The sequence below is a fragment of the Lepisma saccharinum genome, chromosome 4, assembly GCF_977018435.1.
Source record: "Lepisma saccharinum chromosome 4, izLepSacc3.1, whole genome shotgun sequence".
Classification (NCBI taxonomy): domain Eukaryota; kingdom Metazoa; phylum Arthropoda; class Insecta; order Zygentoma; family Lepismatidae; genus Lepisma; species Lepisma saccharinum.
Genome location: NC_139232.1, coordinates 44,358,505 through 44,376,986, shown reverse-complemented (window position 1 = coordinate 44,376,986; position 18,482 = coordinate 44,358,505). Strand labels below are relative to the sequence as shown.

General features: G+C 39.9%; 1 protein-coding gene across 2 annotated transcripts in view; it reads left to right on the top strand.

Moving 5' to 3' along the window:
- Window positions 1–18,482, top strand: part of if (integrin subunit alpha inflated) — a 198,509-nt gene that overhangs the window by 121,842 nt on the left and 58,185 nt on the right. For both annotated transcript variants that reach the window (XM_083120450.1, XM_083120449.1), the window contains exon 5: window positions 13,964–14,025. In XM_083120450.1, coding sequence (XP_082976576.1) covers window positions 13,964–14,025 — 62 coding nt within the window. The remainder of the gene's footprint in view (window positions 1–13,963; window positions 14,026–18,482) is intronic.

Below are 18,482 nucleotides of genomic sequence, written 5' to 3'. Positions count from 1 at the left end.
CTCACGAGATGGAGTCATCACTTGCAGAAATATTCGTTTGATGTAGAATATGTGAAGGGGCGCGACAACGTAGTTCCAGACGCCTTGTCACGATACGTCGAAGGAAAGGGACTAACCAAGGTGCGCGTGAATCTTATGCAATTTGATTCACCGTACTTAACCATCTTCAGTCGTGAGCGATTCGCCGAAATGCAGCGTGAAGATGCCGAGACCGGGGAGTACTACCGTATCCTGGAGGGTCAGCAACCCGCCGAAGCCCGCCGCCAGCGACGCGTAAAGGAACATTTCGTTATCTCGAACGGGATCCTATGCAAGGTAGACGTTCACAATCCCGAACGCCTGAGGCTGTGTGTTCCAACTGAAGCAAGGGAGAAAATCTTAGAAGAGGCGCACGACAAGTCGGGGCATTTCGGCGGGAAGAAGATGTGGAGGCATCTCGATCACCTGTATTTCTGGAGAGGGATGCGCAAGGATGCGAAGAGATGGGCGCGAGACTGCGTAATCTGCATGCAGACGAAACCTAACCGTGCGAAAGCGGCCAAGAACCCGACGTCGCTAGTGGCGGAAAAGCCGCGGGAGATTGTCTTCGCAGACTGCGTGGGACCGCTTCCGAAGAGCAGTGACGGAATGAGGTACATTTTCACCGTTATGGATGGATGCAGCCGTTTCCTCATGGCGTACCCAGTCCGGACAACCACGACGAAAGTACTACTTCAGAAATTGACCGGCACCTACTTCACACACATGGGGACCCCACGCTACGTGCTCACTGACCGAGGAGGCCAGTTTACGAGTAGCCTAAGGAAGAAGACGTTGGAAGAGTATGCTGTCAAGCCCATATGGACACCGAGCTACCGACCGCAGGCGAATAAAGTAGAGCGCATGCATTGCGAAATGAATCGTCTGTTGCGAGTATTTTGCCACAAGCAGCATAACGAATGGAGCAAGCATATTCCATCTATTGTGCTCCTTCTCAATAACACGGAGTCAGACACCCTAGGTTTCGCGCCCGCAGAGCTTCAGTGGGGCAGCACGCAGCGAAGAGACGTAATCCGCCACTTCGGTCTCAAGGAGGGTAACCACGACCTAACGGCCAACCAAAAGGTCTTAATGGCCGTGGAAAGGACGAGGAAGGCAAGACAAACAGCAAACGAGAAGAGGGCACGAGACGGCGCAGGGGTTAAAGCAGGTGACCTCGCGTTCGTGAAAAATCACGGACTCAGTTCGCAAATTGAGGGAAAGATAAAGAAGCTGTTTTTTATGTACGACGGGCCGTATTTCTGTAAGAGCAAGCTAGCCACTAACATACTTGAACTGGTAGATTGCACAACCGGAAAAACGCTAGCGCCGCAACATGCAGAGAACTGCAAAAGGTGGAACTGCTCCGACGAAAAGCGAGAAGAGTGGTTAGCGCGATATAAAAGCACAAGCGAGTCCTTGGTTTAAATTCTGATCAGGATGTGAGGTACATTTATCCTATTTTTGTGTAAATTTCTAGAGTGTACAATATGTATATTTATTATGTAAATTGGAGGTACCATTTATATCATGTGTGTTGTGTTATCGAACTGGTTGACTTTTCTCGTACAGGGTGTTAAAAAATTTGTAGTCAAAATTTCATGCCCCAGAGTAGTGAAAAATTTTATTCGCCTACAGAATTTTTTGATCGGAAGGAGGGCGATATGTCACGGTATCTAGTGACATGTGAAACGCAGTTCGATATAAATTATTTTTTATATATTGATTCATTTTATGCACAAACATGAAAGTGTGAGGTTTGATCTTATTTTGTGAATAAACTTGTATCCGAGCCAGACGTCGGAAGCTGGGGACGGGTTTTTCTTGAGTGACAGCCGCCGCTTAGAACAGGACATACTTGCACCAACGCGAAGATAAGGAAAGATTGTTTTCGTCGCTACCAGGCTTGAGTCGCAGCGGGCGGGCTAACCCATGTTCACGGATGACCAGAGAGATCAGCTGGAGCTCAAGCCTGCAAGGATCGACGACGCGCACTTGACCGCGTTTCAAGACAATGGACAGAGGTCATTTCCATCCCCTGAGAAAGCGAAGCGAAGCCACCTTAGCGTGGGTTTCAACGGACGAATTTGAATCTCTTATATATATGCGGTGCTACCACCCCAGACACAGTTTTTACCCGGATTTCACAGAGAGAGCATCTCCGCGCTACACTCTCACGTGATCATTGTTTTGTGTCCGTGGACTTTGTTTCCTTACGTACAGTGAGCGAATCGCAGATAGAGGGTTACCAGTGTGCGCCTTATTTTGGTGAAGATTACGCGGTGATTTGTTTTTGCCAAGCGTGGACTACATAAGGATGGAGGGCTAAAGAAGATAGAGAAGGGAGTCCGTCGACTCCCCTGACGCCTGCAACGACGCCGAAGCCAGTCAGACGACGCCGAAACCAAACACTGCCCAAAGCCCGAAGGACGCTTTCAGATCGACGTCCCAACCAAAGCCCGAAGGACGTTTCCAGAGAGAGATGATTGCAGATCGACGTCCAATTGATGCCCGACACTGGAGAGATTCCTGACCGGCGCGTGACCACGTACATCCGACGCTAGTGGCAAGAGGAACGCCCGAAGTTCTGAGGAGGTGCAAGTACACCATATCGTCGCAATTATTCTTCGTCGCGATCGACCTCGGAGGACAATTTCGCCACAAAGGAACCGTGTGCAAGTCCCGCGTCCGGGAGAGATGAATGACCACGCCATGTAGCAGAGTCTGGTACAGTATACTTCAGAGGGTCTCATGTACATGTAAACGTGCGCCGTTATTATCAACACCGTACAGTTAACGCCGACGTCTCACTTATTTGCAAAGTTACTCAGGAAAACCCAAACCTAACTTCCGCGTCTAAAAATTGTTTTGGTATTGTTATAAAAAAGGGTAATTTCATGTTCAGATGTTCTAATTTAATTGTCTGCATTCAGAGTTAGAAGCTCCATTTCATTTCTTTAATATTTAGTATAAATTGTCAAAGTGTGCTCCATTTTTTGTGTAACCGACCGCCCCGTCGCGCCATTTAATTTGTCAATAGTTGACTGATGAGTCCTGTTTAATTGTGGAAAGCGTAGTTGTTTTTATTGCAAGGTCGTGTGCGTGAAATAGTATTATTTGTTGCATAGTGGTTTTTAAGGTAATTTTTGCTCGCGCCGACGATTGATTTGTGTATTCCGGCAGCTGGAGCCGATTAAGTTTTTGCATCACTATGTAATTGAGTAGTTGTTCTCATTGGACGAGAGAGGCTTGTGTGTAATACCCCCGTCCGAGAAACTTGTATAATATCGTGCTTACGACTGGGTGCAAACGTTCAGCCGAACGAAAGATTTAACCACGCCGACCCAATTGTCTTAGTTAACCGCTTTCCGAGGGCTGGCACTTAAGTTAGTTTAAAAGAGCACAGGAGCTGGCAGACAAATGCCCTAATTCACATAAAGGTTTGAAAAATTAAAAGGAATGATATGTTAATGAGATCCATGATTTGTATCCATACTTCACATGTAAAAATACCTCATGTGTGTGAAAGAGAGATAGCGTGAATGTTGTGAGAGTGAGGAGGCTTTGTAAACAGTTGTTGATTGCAATATTTTTTTTTGTTGTTACAATATATATTCACTTTTTTACCGTTCGTCAGTGTTGTTATTTGACGTTTTTCAGGTACCGGATATTATGCTATTAGTGTGTTATGAATGTTCGAATCTACATATCAAAGGTAAACAAAACAGTGTAACTTTTCAAGGTATTAATCTCCGCCTCGCAATAGTATGACAATAAACGACCGTCTCAGTACCGAACTTGATAACTGGACCGTGAGTCACGACCGGTTTCCCGTACACATAACGACGTTTGGCCCCGTGCCGGGGTATGATTGACACGTCATTTCGGGGACCGTGAGTGAACTCGTTACAAGTATAAATGAGAATTTTCATTAAGTAATACATACATATGCTATTATTGTTAACATAGAGTGTGTGCATTTTGTGTTTGAAATTGAGTAAGCCCATGCATGACTTACATTCAAATAGATTATATTTAGTTAAAATATCTTTGGGTTTTCTTTATCCAATATTCAGATCAGGTTTATCTAAGGAAGCCTTCACCTTTCATAGAATCACGCTACGCCACTGGTGTTCAACCACTAGTATCATAACAATAACAGTGTACAGTTAGTTGGTTATTATGGTAATTTTTGTAATTATTATAATTACTATGCTGAAAGTTTGCTCAATGATAAAATGTATGTGTGACACACGTCCAATTATTGTTTTTTTTATTATTGATGGTCATTTATGTAATTATTATAATTAATATATAACTGCACATATTTAAATAACAAAGGAAGCGGTGATTCAATGCCAAAATGGATTCTTGAATTTTAGTGAAAGAAAAATGGGTGGACATCTGTGAAAATATTCAATACTTCATGTTGTCATGTTCTCTTTCTTCGGTGTCAAAATTCAACATCTCAGTAGCTTTGTTTTGTCTGCGAAGTTTACATGAATGTTTTCATATTCAGACATAATTTATATACTAGCATATTGTAACACATCCATAGAACCTTCTATCTTTCAACTACGGTTTTGATTTATAACTCTTGACTGGGGCGTTTTCGGACTGGACTTCGTTATCTCGTGTTGATGCTTTTGTCTCCCTCCCCATCATCCCTGAACTTTTGTTACAGATTAGACTCATTGAATGCTTCTGAAATTGTTAAACACAACATGAAAACAATGTATCTACAGTCTAGCTTCTATGAACTCAATAGTGACCAAATGTCACTTACCATATTTTACTCCCGAGCCATTCATTTAATACATGCTCTGATCATAGTCTTCCCTAACTGTCCAGAGATAGGAGTGCTGAGCTTTCGAAGATTCTGTAATAACTTATCTTTGTATTTTTCTATTATTATTATTATTATTATTACCTAATTTTATTTTGAAAGCAAACAAAGATGTTTTTGTACCATTGTTAACTAAAATTTACAACATGTCACTTACTTCTGGAATATTTCCAGATATCTGGAAAAATGTGTTTATTGTACCTGTAACTAAAAACAAAGATGGGAAAGCCAATGATCTTAATAATTATAGACCAATTACTATATTAAATTCCATGGCAAAGGTTTTTGAACACATAATTGCTGACTATTTGTCTTTTTCTTTTAAACAATATATTGATGGAAATCAGCATGGATTTTTTAGAAAAAGGTCTACTATCACAAATTTATTGGTTTTAATAGACTCTCTTAAATCTAACATTAGGAAGCAATCCCAGACCGATATTTTATTTATTGACTTGGCTAAAGCCTTTGATAGTGTCAGCCATCAGCTATTAATTTACAAACTCGACCAAATGGGATTATCACCACGATTTCTGAAATGGTTTTCCAACTTTTTAGTAAATAGAAGTTTCTCTGTTAAGATTGGTGAAACAAATTCTTCTAAAAAAGAAATACTTTGTGGAGTACCTCAAGGGTCGCCACTCGGCCCAATTCTGTTCGCTGTTTTTATCAATGATGTTACATTATGTTTTAAATCTAGCACATGTTTATTATATGCAGATGAAAAAAAATTTTTAAGAGTATTTTAACAAATAATGATGTCGCTCAACTTCAGGCTGATCTCGATAGAATGACATATTGGTGCAAGATTAATGAAATGGAAATTAACTTGAAAAAGTGTAAAGTTTTAAGATGTACTAAGAAAGTTCATTATATAGTCTCCAACTATTTTATTCATGAAAATAAAATCCAAGTGTGCGACAGTCATAAAGACTTAGGAATAGTAATAGACTCCTCTCTCATATTTGATGAGCACATTTCAGAAATTTGCAAAAGAGCAAAGAGAATGCTTGGTTATATATTTTTCTCATGGAAAGTTTTTAAAAAGGAAGATACCTTAATATTCCTGTATAAAACAATAGTTCGTCCTATTCTTGAATATGCAAATGAATTATGGTTTCTGACTGCAACCAGTCACCTTCAAAAAGTTGAATCAGTTCAAAAACTTTTTATCAGGTTATTATGCACAAAGTTTAAAAAAAATTACTATGACCAACATTACTCTGAATGGTTATCACAGTTGAATATGTTTTCCTTAGAAGAAAGAAGAAAAATGAAAAGGTTAAATTTTGTAGAGAAGATATTAAATTTCCAAGTTGACAGTGAATACTTTTTGAATAATATAGCTTATAAAATTCCCAGATATTCACATAGGTATATCTCAATTCTCACATGCCTAAACAAGGCAAGAGGTTTAGTAGCAGATCTTGTTGAAACCTACAATTTGAATTTATGTTGATGTATAAAATTGTAGGATCTACTGTTTTATTTTATAATTATGTATTCAATTTTTTAATTTTGTATAACATAGTGGTTGTTTAATCGTTATCATCACTTCAATAAATATGATCATTATTATTATTAGAACAATACACAGTTAATTGCACAATATTACATGACAATAAACAATTATTAGTATCAGAGATATAATAGATCTCATTGAAAACTGTAACTTGAAGTGTAAATATGCTAACTTGTTATGTTATGTTATTCTGCAGCTTATGTATTTTATTCGTGTAACTTTGTACTTTTGTATTTGACTTAGTGCTGTATTAGGTTTCATACTGTGCTCAACACTTAAAATAAACTATTATTATTATTATTAAGAATATAACTTGGTATAATCGAAACACAATGAAGACCTTTTTCTACTAAGTCATGTTTACTTATACATTCAACTTAGCTTTGTCTGCATACGGGAGAACTGAAGCATAATACATAATGAATTAAGATTAAACGAATATGAGATATGTGTTTGTTAGATATACTATGGCACTCAACAAGAATACATGTCAACACATTGACAGTAAATCAAAAACAAAACAGTCACGAAACGAAGGGGCGGTTATACGAGGGTCGTACTATATAGCGACCACAAACAAAAGAACCTTTTGCGAAAAGTCTCCGCGCACCTTCCCCTTCTTCCGTTCTGCTCGGGCCATAAGGAAGCATGCTCCACTCTGACCCTCCCCTCCACGCAGGAGTACGGTGCACAGGAGTCGCGGGTCTGCGCAGACTTTTTTGCTCATGATTCCACTATAGAAGGCCATTCATTTTATAAAATAATTTCCTTGCGTTTGTGTCCTAAACCTGGACACTTCTGTTCGATTTTTTTCTTGCCCTCTTCACGTCATTGTGCACTGCATGTACGTACTTAAGTATAGTACGGTGGCGTTTCTAGTCGAGTCTGTAAATCCACCAACATACATGTAGCTCTGACCTTGAATCAGTGGCGCTAGTGTCGAATGTGCAGCCTTGGTAGCGAGGAAAGCTCAATCTTTCCATGGTTTTAGCTGGTTTTAGGGCAGGGGAAGGTTTGATTGATTTGCTTTTATTTTATTTCGGTTTTTGTGCTACTTTTGGCTAATTTGTGAAGATGGGGATAAGTGATGACATGATGAAATTGATGATTTGACACTCACAAACATCCTTACTCAGGCCGGGATTCGAACCCGGGACCCCTGGGCGTGTGAGAAAGGCACAACGTGCATCACATTTCTATGCTAGCGTAGTCTAAAACAGTAACATTTTCAACCCTGCCTCAACAAAGAAAGGTTCTATTGACCTAATAGCACCAATGTAAACATTGTGATTTAAGAAAGGATATGGCCGAGGCAGGCACATAGGATTTTGTTTCGGCGCGGGCTCATCCTTTATCAGCAGCCGCCATCTAAAGGCGAAAGGGGGGGGGGGTAGACACCCTGAAGATGAATTTCTCAGTATATTACAGCTTTTTATACAAGATTTTAATCCTGGCAAGGAAGTAAAATTAATTACCACTATACACTATTTAAATTTGATTTTGTAGGATTTCGGGGGCTTCAACCCCCGAGCCACCCCCCTACCCTGACTACGTGCTTGTGCCGAGGAGAATTGCTTTAGTTCACATATTTTCCCAAGTTACAGATATTTTGGTGGCATAATAGGGAATGCAGCGGAATAAATAAGAGAGCATTAGTTTAATATGTTTTGTCGATGAGGACATGTCGAAGCCTTTATAATTAGTTACCACCAGGGCGATTTTTAACAGTACGATATTTTTACTTTTCCCGCATTCGACACCTTCTGAAAAATAAAAGTGAACCAAAAGGGGTACATGATTCCCGACCACACCCCCTCTACGCACGCCATTGCTAATTTTCGTATATCATTATCAGTGGCGTGCCCAGGATTTTCAAAAAGGGAGGGTTACGTAATTTTTTGCTGTAGTCAGTCCTGATTTTGCCATCTTTTATGGCAGGCCTCTGACGTTCTTTTTTAGGAATAATGGGCCAAAAGAAACGGGGAATATAACCTCACCTCTCCCCCTTGGGCAAGCCACTGAACATTGGTGACATTTAGACCTGCTATTTTCTGTTTCAAATAAACCTCAAGATTTGGGATGAAAGCTGGAGTGAAGGGTGGAGTGGAAGAGGACTGCTTGTGTGTCGTCAGCAACTACGTCAACACTTGTAACTTTATTGCTGTTTTTTTTTACTCTCCCTCTATTCCAACACATGTTGAGGGAGGGTAGGAGTCAGTGCCCTGTGCAAGAAAAACAACTTTTGTTTGTCAGTGTCAGAAACGGAGACTTTTGTGTGGATTTGCGAGGCGTTCCATACATCACCGCAGGATAGATTCTCTCCTGTTTTCTTCCGAGGGTGTCACACTTCGAACATTCTCCACACCGCGTCGTGTCAGATCACCTCATGGGCTGTTGTATAAATTCACTAGCATATTCATAGTCAGTAACGAGGTGTGAAGCAAAATATTAAATGGCACACGCACGTGAGAGAGGCCAGAATTTTTTGTTGGTGTACGATGTCAGATCGTTAATATATAATTGTTAAATAATAATATATAGATGATGGTCCAATCGGTAATGTGTTTGCCGAGCGGGAGACCTGGGCTCGATCCTCGGGATGAGTGATTCTAGTTGTGAACTTTATCAACAAAATTTCTCTGCATGGAGAAGCTCCGAGGTTCACCCAGCCTCTAATAAGATAGAGTGGAGGAAAAAGGTGGCCGAGCGTGGTGTTGATCACCTCCACAAATGGACGAGATTGTGAATGTGTGAGACCATACCACCACACCTTTAACCCATATGCCTTCACAACATGTTGCAATGTGCAGGAGGAAGCTTTACCCTTTTTTTTATAGAACTCGAAAAAAATATTCAACGAATTTAAATAATAAAACTTCTAGACTAATAGTTTTTAAAATGCAATAAAAAACAGTAAAAATACTAGTAGGTCTAGCACTAGAAATAATTAGTGCCCGAAGTGGAAATTCCTAGTTGAATGTTTACTTCTAGTCATTCTTAATAGCAGTAATCATGATGCTAATGATGACGATAATGTGCATTTATTTGCTCCAAAAATGAACTAATTTCCTAGCCCCCCCCCCCCCCCCCACCAAAGTCAAAAGTTCAATTCTCTCGCTGCCCGGAAAAAAGTGTTCTAAACTGCAGTTTCGGGAAGCGTGTAATATTTTTGGACACGTTCGAACATTTGTCGACCTACATGGCAGAATACGACGCCAGAGGTTCTGGCCCGGTCTGGCTATGGGTGTTTTTTGCATTTGCGAGTGTGCCTTATTTAGTTTCATCATATCATTACTCACAATCGTCGCGATTAGCCAAAAGGTGTAGAAAAGCTACGCTAAATGATAAAAATCAAGTCAAACCTTTGTACAGTCGGCGGCAATAAAAATGGGACACCTAGAACCTGAAATACTCGCTTCCTTGCATGGCGTTGCGTGCGTTGCGTAACTCTACGGCGGTGGTGAAAGTTGCCATTGAAAATGTGGTATTAACATCCGTACAGTTAGGCAACACACATAACGCCTTTCTGGGAAACTATTATAGCATTTCAGGATCTAGGTATAGTCCACGTGTTTACTTCGTTAACGTCGAAGAACTAAAGAAAGCCGCCGCCAGAAACCTTGGTTGGGATAATTAGCGGGCGAGTTGTTTTCGTCCAATGACACTCAACCTTCAGCCAATGGGCGCAGCTGTCATTTTGCTCGTCTACTCCACGTGGAGTCCCAGTCACATGACTGCGGATACGCTGTTGCCGTACTTTGCAACTTCAATGTGGAGACCGTGGGAAGGTGGTTGTGCGCGGTGGGACAAGGTGGCGTAGAGTAGATGTGGAGAGTAGATGTGTCGCAACACTGTGCGTTGGATGTAATTGTTGCAGCTGGTGGTCGACTTCAAAGCCAACCGGTCGTTAACGTAGCTAGCGCGTCGACTATATCCCACTTGTGCTACACTGGGAAACATAATTTGTAAAAAAAACACAAGTTGTTTCTCGAAAGAAATTTACAGTATAGATGCTTCAAATGTTATATTTGCGAGTACTATTTAGTGTTCCTTTGTGTTAACAATAAGTCAACTTGGCCAACTTTAATGAGTCAGGTCGAATAGGAACTGTTTCAAACTGTGAACAATAAATTTAAGCGAACTGCATGGGGGAGGGGGTAGTTTCAGTTCCACGTTTCGGAGAACCTTACCCCATTCGCTTCGTAAATTGATCCCCGCGACCTGTTCCGCTTGTTAATAGTTTCAAAGTTAAGCCCTTTGAACTCCGAAGCTCTGGGTGGCGGGGGGAAAAGGGTTTCCTTCGAAATTTGATAAATGCTACCCTCGTGTCACCTTTAATTGGCTGGCTTTCTCAAACTGTTGAAATATATACCCTGCGGCGGATTCTAAAATATCAACAACGTTTCTTTTTCTTTCTTTTTTAAACAGCTTGGATGGAGTTGTCGACTGGGCCGAGTGTACAGTTTCAGTTTTGGAGGAAAGGGAAGGATGTCCGTAAACGCTTCGTCTGTCTATAGCCTGTCCCGGCTATATCTTCTGGACAGTGGCGGCGATTGGGTTCCAAAACTAAGGGGGCAAGGAAAGTTTTTAGCTTGGTATATAAGGTTTAGAATAGTGTGGGAGCAAAAGTGGCAAAATGTGGGTGGCAACTGCCCCCCCTAATCGGCGCCACTGTCTCTGGAGCAAGCAAACGAAAACAAGTCTTTGCGCGGGACGGCTTTACAAATGAACATGTGAGAGGGAACGGGATTGCGTGGAGGGGGAAGCGGCTTCAGTTATCAGCATTCCTTGCAGTGTGTACTGCTTCGCTCTGCCCACTCGACTTCACACCGCCTTCTCTACCGCTATGCGCGACCTTGCTCCAGAGATAGCCGGGACAGGGTATAGGCGCATTCCCTCGCCAACGATATCATCAGTGTCCAAATTGAAGAAAATACAGAGCTTCCTATTTTCACGTTTTGAGAATTTTATCACGTCGAAGCCAATGGTGTAGGCAGAAATTTGTCCGAGGGGGAAGGGGGGCAGTGATTTATCCACTCATTTCCAACATCCGTTAACACGTCACAATTTTTTTAAACTACTCCCTTATAATTATTCACAATGTTCCCAAGTTATGGTATATTAGCACTCAATTCACCCTTACACCTCCAGATGGAATATTTTGGATAAACCCCTAAGGACAGGGGGTATAGAAGCCATTATTCAAAACACACAAGGAGATTCATCGCCATTTCTCGAAAGAACAAAAAATATGTTTTCAAATTACGTGCATTATTATTATTATTCAACAAACGTAAGGCCTCATTTCAGTGCACGCTACTGAATACATCTAGCAAGTCAAAAATATATTAATTTGACAGGCACCAGTTCTTTCAATTGATATGGCGTTTACATAAATGTTGTTTGTATTTCGACTTGCGAGCAAGAAAATTACACTAAATTTTTCTTGAAGCTTTCCTGGCGGCGAATATCGAAGAGGTTTTCTAGGCTTCCGAGCTTTCAAGAGCTAACGTCACTCTCATCTTCAGGGATTGAATCTATCCGGAAATCACCTGGCTGATTGCCCGAGAAAACCTCTTCCATACACTAAATTTGTTTTCAAACCATCAATATAATGTAATATTTAGTTTAAATCAACTCGATATTAAAATACAAACTTTGAATTCTTCATTAACAACAACAAAAGTCATACACTTAGGGGACAATTTTTTCCTGGTTGGTAACTAAATCAGAGTTCTAGAGGTTGATTATAGAGGGGCCTCCCCGATGGCGCAGTGGTAGGTAGCGTCGTCGCCTTGTAATCAAGTGGTCCCGGGTTCGATACCCGGTGGAGGCACATAGTGGTTCGGATCTCACTTTAAACTGTAGGTCCAGTCCCGATTAGCCTTACTGTGCATAAAGTGGACTTAAAACACCAACTCAATCAATCAATCAGTCAGATTGCTCAGATAGTCGATACGCCCCTGGTTTCTTCCCTTCAATTCGAACACTATTTATAGATACAGTTGAGTTGGCACTTGGCAGTGCAGAGGTAAGTGAGTGGTACAGTGCTTAGAGAACCACGGATTTGTTGGTTAGCGCACCGGATCAGGCACGTATCTAGAAATATGTTTCGGGGGGAAGGGTCCGAACCAAGTGTCTCAAGATTAATAATAATGTTTATATTAAAGTAATTGTAAATCATATTAATACTAATTACAATACATAAATTAATATTATATTATTATCACATGATTAGGAAAAACACTATAAAAATAGAGATATAATTCATTACGTAGCTTATCTGTAGTTACCATCGGAATAATTTACATGAAAACAAGTGCCCTGGCAAATAAAATTAATGTCAAATAGATGAATAATTGAATATTCATCGAATAATAAAAATGATGTTACATGTATTTGGAGAAAAGTAAGTTCCTGATTAAAATTTTATGCATATTATTTTGAGAGGTAGTGTATAGAAATCTTCTTTGTAATGTTATTCAAAGCCGTATGATCCCAATATAATAATACTTGCCCTCTAAAAAGTTCAGAGGAAATTAATAACCATCGATTATGCAACAAATACTAATATTTTCATTACTTTATTTTATTACTTGGTGAGTCTTTCGGGGGGTCCGGACCCCTGGACCCCCCCTAAATATGTCCTTCCTGTCCTTCAAAGCCGTATGATCCCAATATAACCTTTGTCTTCCAATAAGTTCAGAGGAAATTATACAACAAATGCTGAACGAGTATATTTCCATTATTTTATTTTCGTACTTAATAAGTCTATTGGGTGGGGGGGGGTCCAGACCCCCTAAATACGTCCTTCCTGTCCTTCAAAGCCGTATGGTCCCAATATAATCCTTGTCTTCCAATAAGTTCAGAGGAAATTATACAACAAATGCTAAACGAATATATTTTCATTATTTAATTTTCGTACTTAATAAGTCTTTCAGGTAGGGGGGAGTCCAAACCCCCTAAATACGTCCCTTCTGTCCTTCAAAGCCATAAGATTCCAATACAATCCTTGTCTTACAATAAGTTCAGAGGAAATTATACAACAACGGGTAAACGAATATATTTTTCATTATTTAATTTTAGTACTTGATAAATGTTTCGGGGGGGAGGGTCCGGACCCCCTGGACCCCCCTAAATACGTCCTTGCACCGGATATGTGGTAAATCACATGTTCATCTTAGATTCCATACCCACCATCAGTAAAGGTAAATTTGTTCACCTGAAGACATGGTCCTTCGGAACGTGATGTTCGAATAGGTAAAAGCAGTGGCGGCGATTGGGGGGGGGGGGCAATTGCCCCCACACTTTTTGCCACTTTTCGCCCGCACTATGCTAAACCTTATCTACAAAGGGAAATATACTCTCTTTGCCCCCCCCCCCTTCCCCGGTTTTGGAGCACAATAGCCGCCACTGGGTAAAAGTATAAGCACTAGATAATGGATAATGTCTATTACATCTTACATCCTTATGTTACGATTTATTATAATTGTTTCGGTAATTTCCTTCTAAGAAAAGGATCTTTTAAATTTTAGCTACACCAAATCCGAGAAGTTTTATTTTTTTCCTTTTTTCAGATGCCTGGGGCTACCATCGCCAAGGATCTTGTCAAGCTGGCCTCGGAGCAGGAATATCTGGTGTAAGTAAGACTGGAATTTTATTTTATGTATTTAGAGCCCGACCCTGTGGCCGAGTGGTTAGCACATCGCGCTGCGACGCCAAGGGTCCCGGGTTCGAATCCCGGTCGGGCTTGGTTGTTTGTGAATGTCCATTCATCAATTTCATCATTTCATCACTCATCCCCATCTTCGCAAATTAGCCAAGAGGCACAAAACGCGAAGTAAAATAAACTAAATCAAATCAAATCAAATTATTTTATGTATTTAGAGTTTTATACAGTGTATGAACTCCGATGCTTTTTCATGCTTAAGAAACTTTTTGTCCTGTAGTATATGATCCTCCTCTCCCCTCCAAATATTCCAGGATTTTCTTTATATGTTTTTATTTTTATTTTTATTTTCTTCTTATTATTATTTTTTTCTTACTTCGTTCTGTTAAAACCTACTCGAGCTCTTTACCATCCACAAGTGAGTAGTGAGCCTTGATGTTCCGAGTGTCAAAGAGAGAGGAAAGCAAGTTCAACAGGATTTACACAATAAAATCTATGATTAAATAAATTCCACATGCGCAGTTGGATTCTTCCTGTACTTTCTGAACCGTAGGACGTACAATTTTCATTCAGATTCGTTTTGGCATATTAGTAAATTGAATATGGCTTTTAATTATACAATCTTCACAGAACATTTTGTATTTCACACAAGTTTGTTATAAAACTAAGGCTCATATAGTAATGATTTTGTATAGAGTGGTTTTGTGTGCTAGGCGTAAGAAAGTGTAACCACAGACAATTGGGTTTCCCCTGTGGACACCAAGTTAAAAAGAAAAATGATATTTTGGCAATCAATACGTAATATAATGACATAATTATTACACCATATACATACAACATTCTGCAGTAACTTTCAAATTTCTGGGAATTGTTGTTCTCCCTCCCCATCCACCATTCTGCTTCCCCCGACCCCATGTAATCTTTGCCTGTTGTCAGTACTGATCGTTGTGCTCTAATAGTACTTTCATATGAAACATGAAACTTAGTATTGCGTTAGTTTAATATTTGCTTCTTTAGAGATACCTACAAGACTACTTAATAGCTTAAAGTTATCTGCGTTTAGATTTTTTTTTTTTTGAAATTATGAACTGTTTGCGATTCGAACCTCTTATCACGCCACAATTCCGATCCAATCCCCTCCCAACAAGACCAGCCAGCAGGGTGGGTACTCCCCAGGAATTCCGCTAGTGTCCTTTGCAGAACAACCTATCTGACAGACGGAAGGTTATTGCAAGATATTGATTAGATAAATTTGAGTTTGAAATTCTTATAGGCCTATAATTACCAATTTTTAGTATATTAGTATATCCCGTAACATTTGTGGGTGTGTTTGTAGATGTACTTCGAACCAGAGCATGTGAAATGGCAAATTTAAACTCTTCGCCTTAAATATTTAAATACGTATATCGTTTTATTGAATTGAATGGAGACATTGGGATCACACAGACCCTTAATACCTTAATACGTATTGTTAATATATTTGTGTCTGAATCTGTGTGGGTGGTGAGAGGTTTAAATAGAAAAAAAGCATCTGCGTCTATTCTTGAATGCTTAGAAAGTTCGCCTTGAAAACCGGGAATTATACTTGGAATAGAGTGGCCACCCTGACCAGCCATTTTCCATAGTACTCTGATATATCTATTGCTATAACTCCTTCAGCACAATACCCTGCATAAATGCTTGCATAATATTCGCTGTCTCGCGTGTGGATTAAATTTCAGTGATCCGGGACAATTCCAGTGCCCTTTCTCACCTTTGTCCTCTCTCCGGAGGTCGACTTCGTAGCCCCACACTGAGAAATAATTCTTTTCCAGCGAGGGATCGGCATGATTTAAAACAAAGTATTCACGCTTTAAACGTTATTTAAGTATCCATCCATTACCCCTGTCTCCCGAGTTCGTTTAAATTTATAATTGAGCACCGCGGGTTCCCCCCATTCGTCTATGTCCTCGAAGGCGAGAAACAAAGCACGGAGGAAAGCAGGGAGACGTTACTTTTTCCGGTTAAAAAAAGGGAGACAGACATGCAGAAAGAATGCAGAATAAGTCACTAGCTGAGGAAAAATGCAGGATGAGGAAGGGGCGTGTGGAACCTGGAAAGTTATGCGCCAGATAGCGATCCCGCTTTGTATTCTTAAGGACACCTACGTCACACATGCATGCAGACAGACGGTTGCAGTTATTTACTGCGTTCCCTGCCGAGGATTGTGCTGTTTGCATCCTGCAGGCAGAGTTCGTTCCACCAACTTATCTCGAATGTAGGTACCCTTTCCTCGAAGTTCCTGCACGATTGTTGACATTGTGGAGGTGATTTGTTTAAGAATGGACGAGCTATTTGCAAAGTGTAAGCTTGATCAAATCTTTAAAATTAGATATTACAGCCAAATAAAACAAGATAGCAACTTATCTTCCTACGTGCTTATATTTCTCTTGAAGTAGAAAGATGAAATACGTACAGACGTAGTTACAGTTACTTGGCTCAAAATGTAACAGCGTTACAGTTACTGGCAGGGTTGTTAAAGGTCCAGGAATTGTAAATAAATTCAATTCCCGTCCGGGAGAGAAAATCAGCAAGTGTAAATGAGTTCTGAACCGTGAAGAACCTATTTATGTTCAAGGTATTTCAATTCGGCCCAGGAACCTTTTTTCCAGATCAATTTAAATACGGTTCAGGAACATTTTTTTCAAGGAAACAATACGCAACTTGTACTGAATTTAAATTCTGTGAGAAAGAACGTATCACGGTCCTGCAGCGGGACCTAATAGAACCCATTAGAATTTATGGCTTCCTGAACCTTTAACAACCCTGGTACTTGAAAATCAAGTGTAAGTTATTTTTACACTTACTTTCTGCTCAAAATGTTCTTCCAACAAATTACTAACAATCATTGATCATTAATTGTAATCAAATAAATATATGAAGCCTTACATGCGTTTCATTTATGTTGCAGATACATAATGTAAGTCTTCATATACGTATTTGCATTATTACAAGAAATGATGGGACACAAAGTCAGCTTTTCTTGAATTATGTTAATTCAAAAATCGTCGGTACATTGCAAGTAGTAGCATAAGTTCCCCTTCCACCTGTTTCTTTCTCTTCCATTCAACAAGATCCATTTCCTTGACAATAACTCCTTTCTAGATCTAGCTCAACTACTACGTTCCAAACGAGAGTAGCAGTCTATCTAAAACACTGAAAAGTTCGCGCACAATTAGAAATCACAAATTGCAATAAAGCGTGGATGTTCAAAATTTGGTACGCGACGAAATCCAACCTCCTTGCCTTAAGCGATTCCAGAGAAATCTGCCTTTCACCTTAGCACCCAGAGAGGCATATAGTTGGAATCAGAGATGCCAAATTGAACTCTTCCCCCACGTTACAAATTTTCAAGTAGTTGCCTTGACTCATATCATCCAACAGGTTGTTAGCCCGAGTTGATAGCTTCCTGGAGATGAAGCCTGCTCGAAAAGGTTTTTTACCCAAATTTTCAAGTAACTGTTAAGTTAATAACATTACTTCTATTGCAAGAAGGAACTTTGTTTCAGTTCCAGTTGCAGCTACTTACTTCTGAAAGTACCTGGTTACAGTTATAATTCGTCTTGTTACTTGTAATTGAATCGTTTATTTCAGAAACCCCGTATCGACTACTTCTGGCGAGAACGATGCTTTGTACAGTTTCATATAACTCTTGCCAAGATTTCTGCATCAAACGAAATAAACAATTCAATTAGTTACTTCCAAACACTGACCATTAATGCGAAAAATCATGTACTCCCTACACAAATGTTTCTAACGTGCCACTGTAAATTTGCTCGTTTTACTTTGCAAACTACTTTGCACTTTGTCAATTACCTTTTGCAACATGCACTATTCTTCTTTGTGTGAAATCGAGAGATGTGAAGGAAACATGGTGTCCCATTAACGTGGTGAGAGCAGCCACCCTGCTCGAGATAAGAAGGAGCAAACTCTTTCAGTGAAGGGATTTTATCTTTCTTGAAAGTATCTGCTCTTAGCTGTGACCCTCAACCAGATGCACGCTGCTCCCTCCTTCTGGGGATAGCGATAAGGGTGAAGTTACAAGGAGGGCGCGTTCAGGAATATGGTAGGACGTATTCTCCCCATTGCTCCAATTCTCCTAATAACAATTTCATTTTATATGCAATATAAACTTTAATATCTATTTTTTAAATCCTTTACACTATAAAAGGATAAAGTAAGCATTTTAAAAAATAACATGCTGAAAAATATATGAGCCTAAGAGGATTAACGTAATTCTGAAGTGCATAATCTGTATTCAGGTGCAAATACTATTTAATTAGAATAATTAAATTAAGAAGACTTCATGGGCGAAAACTGGTCGGGCTACCCTTCCTGGAAATTAGCATTATAAATTTCAAATGATAAAAAGGGCAATATAAAAAAAG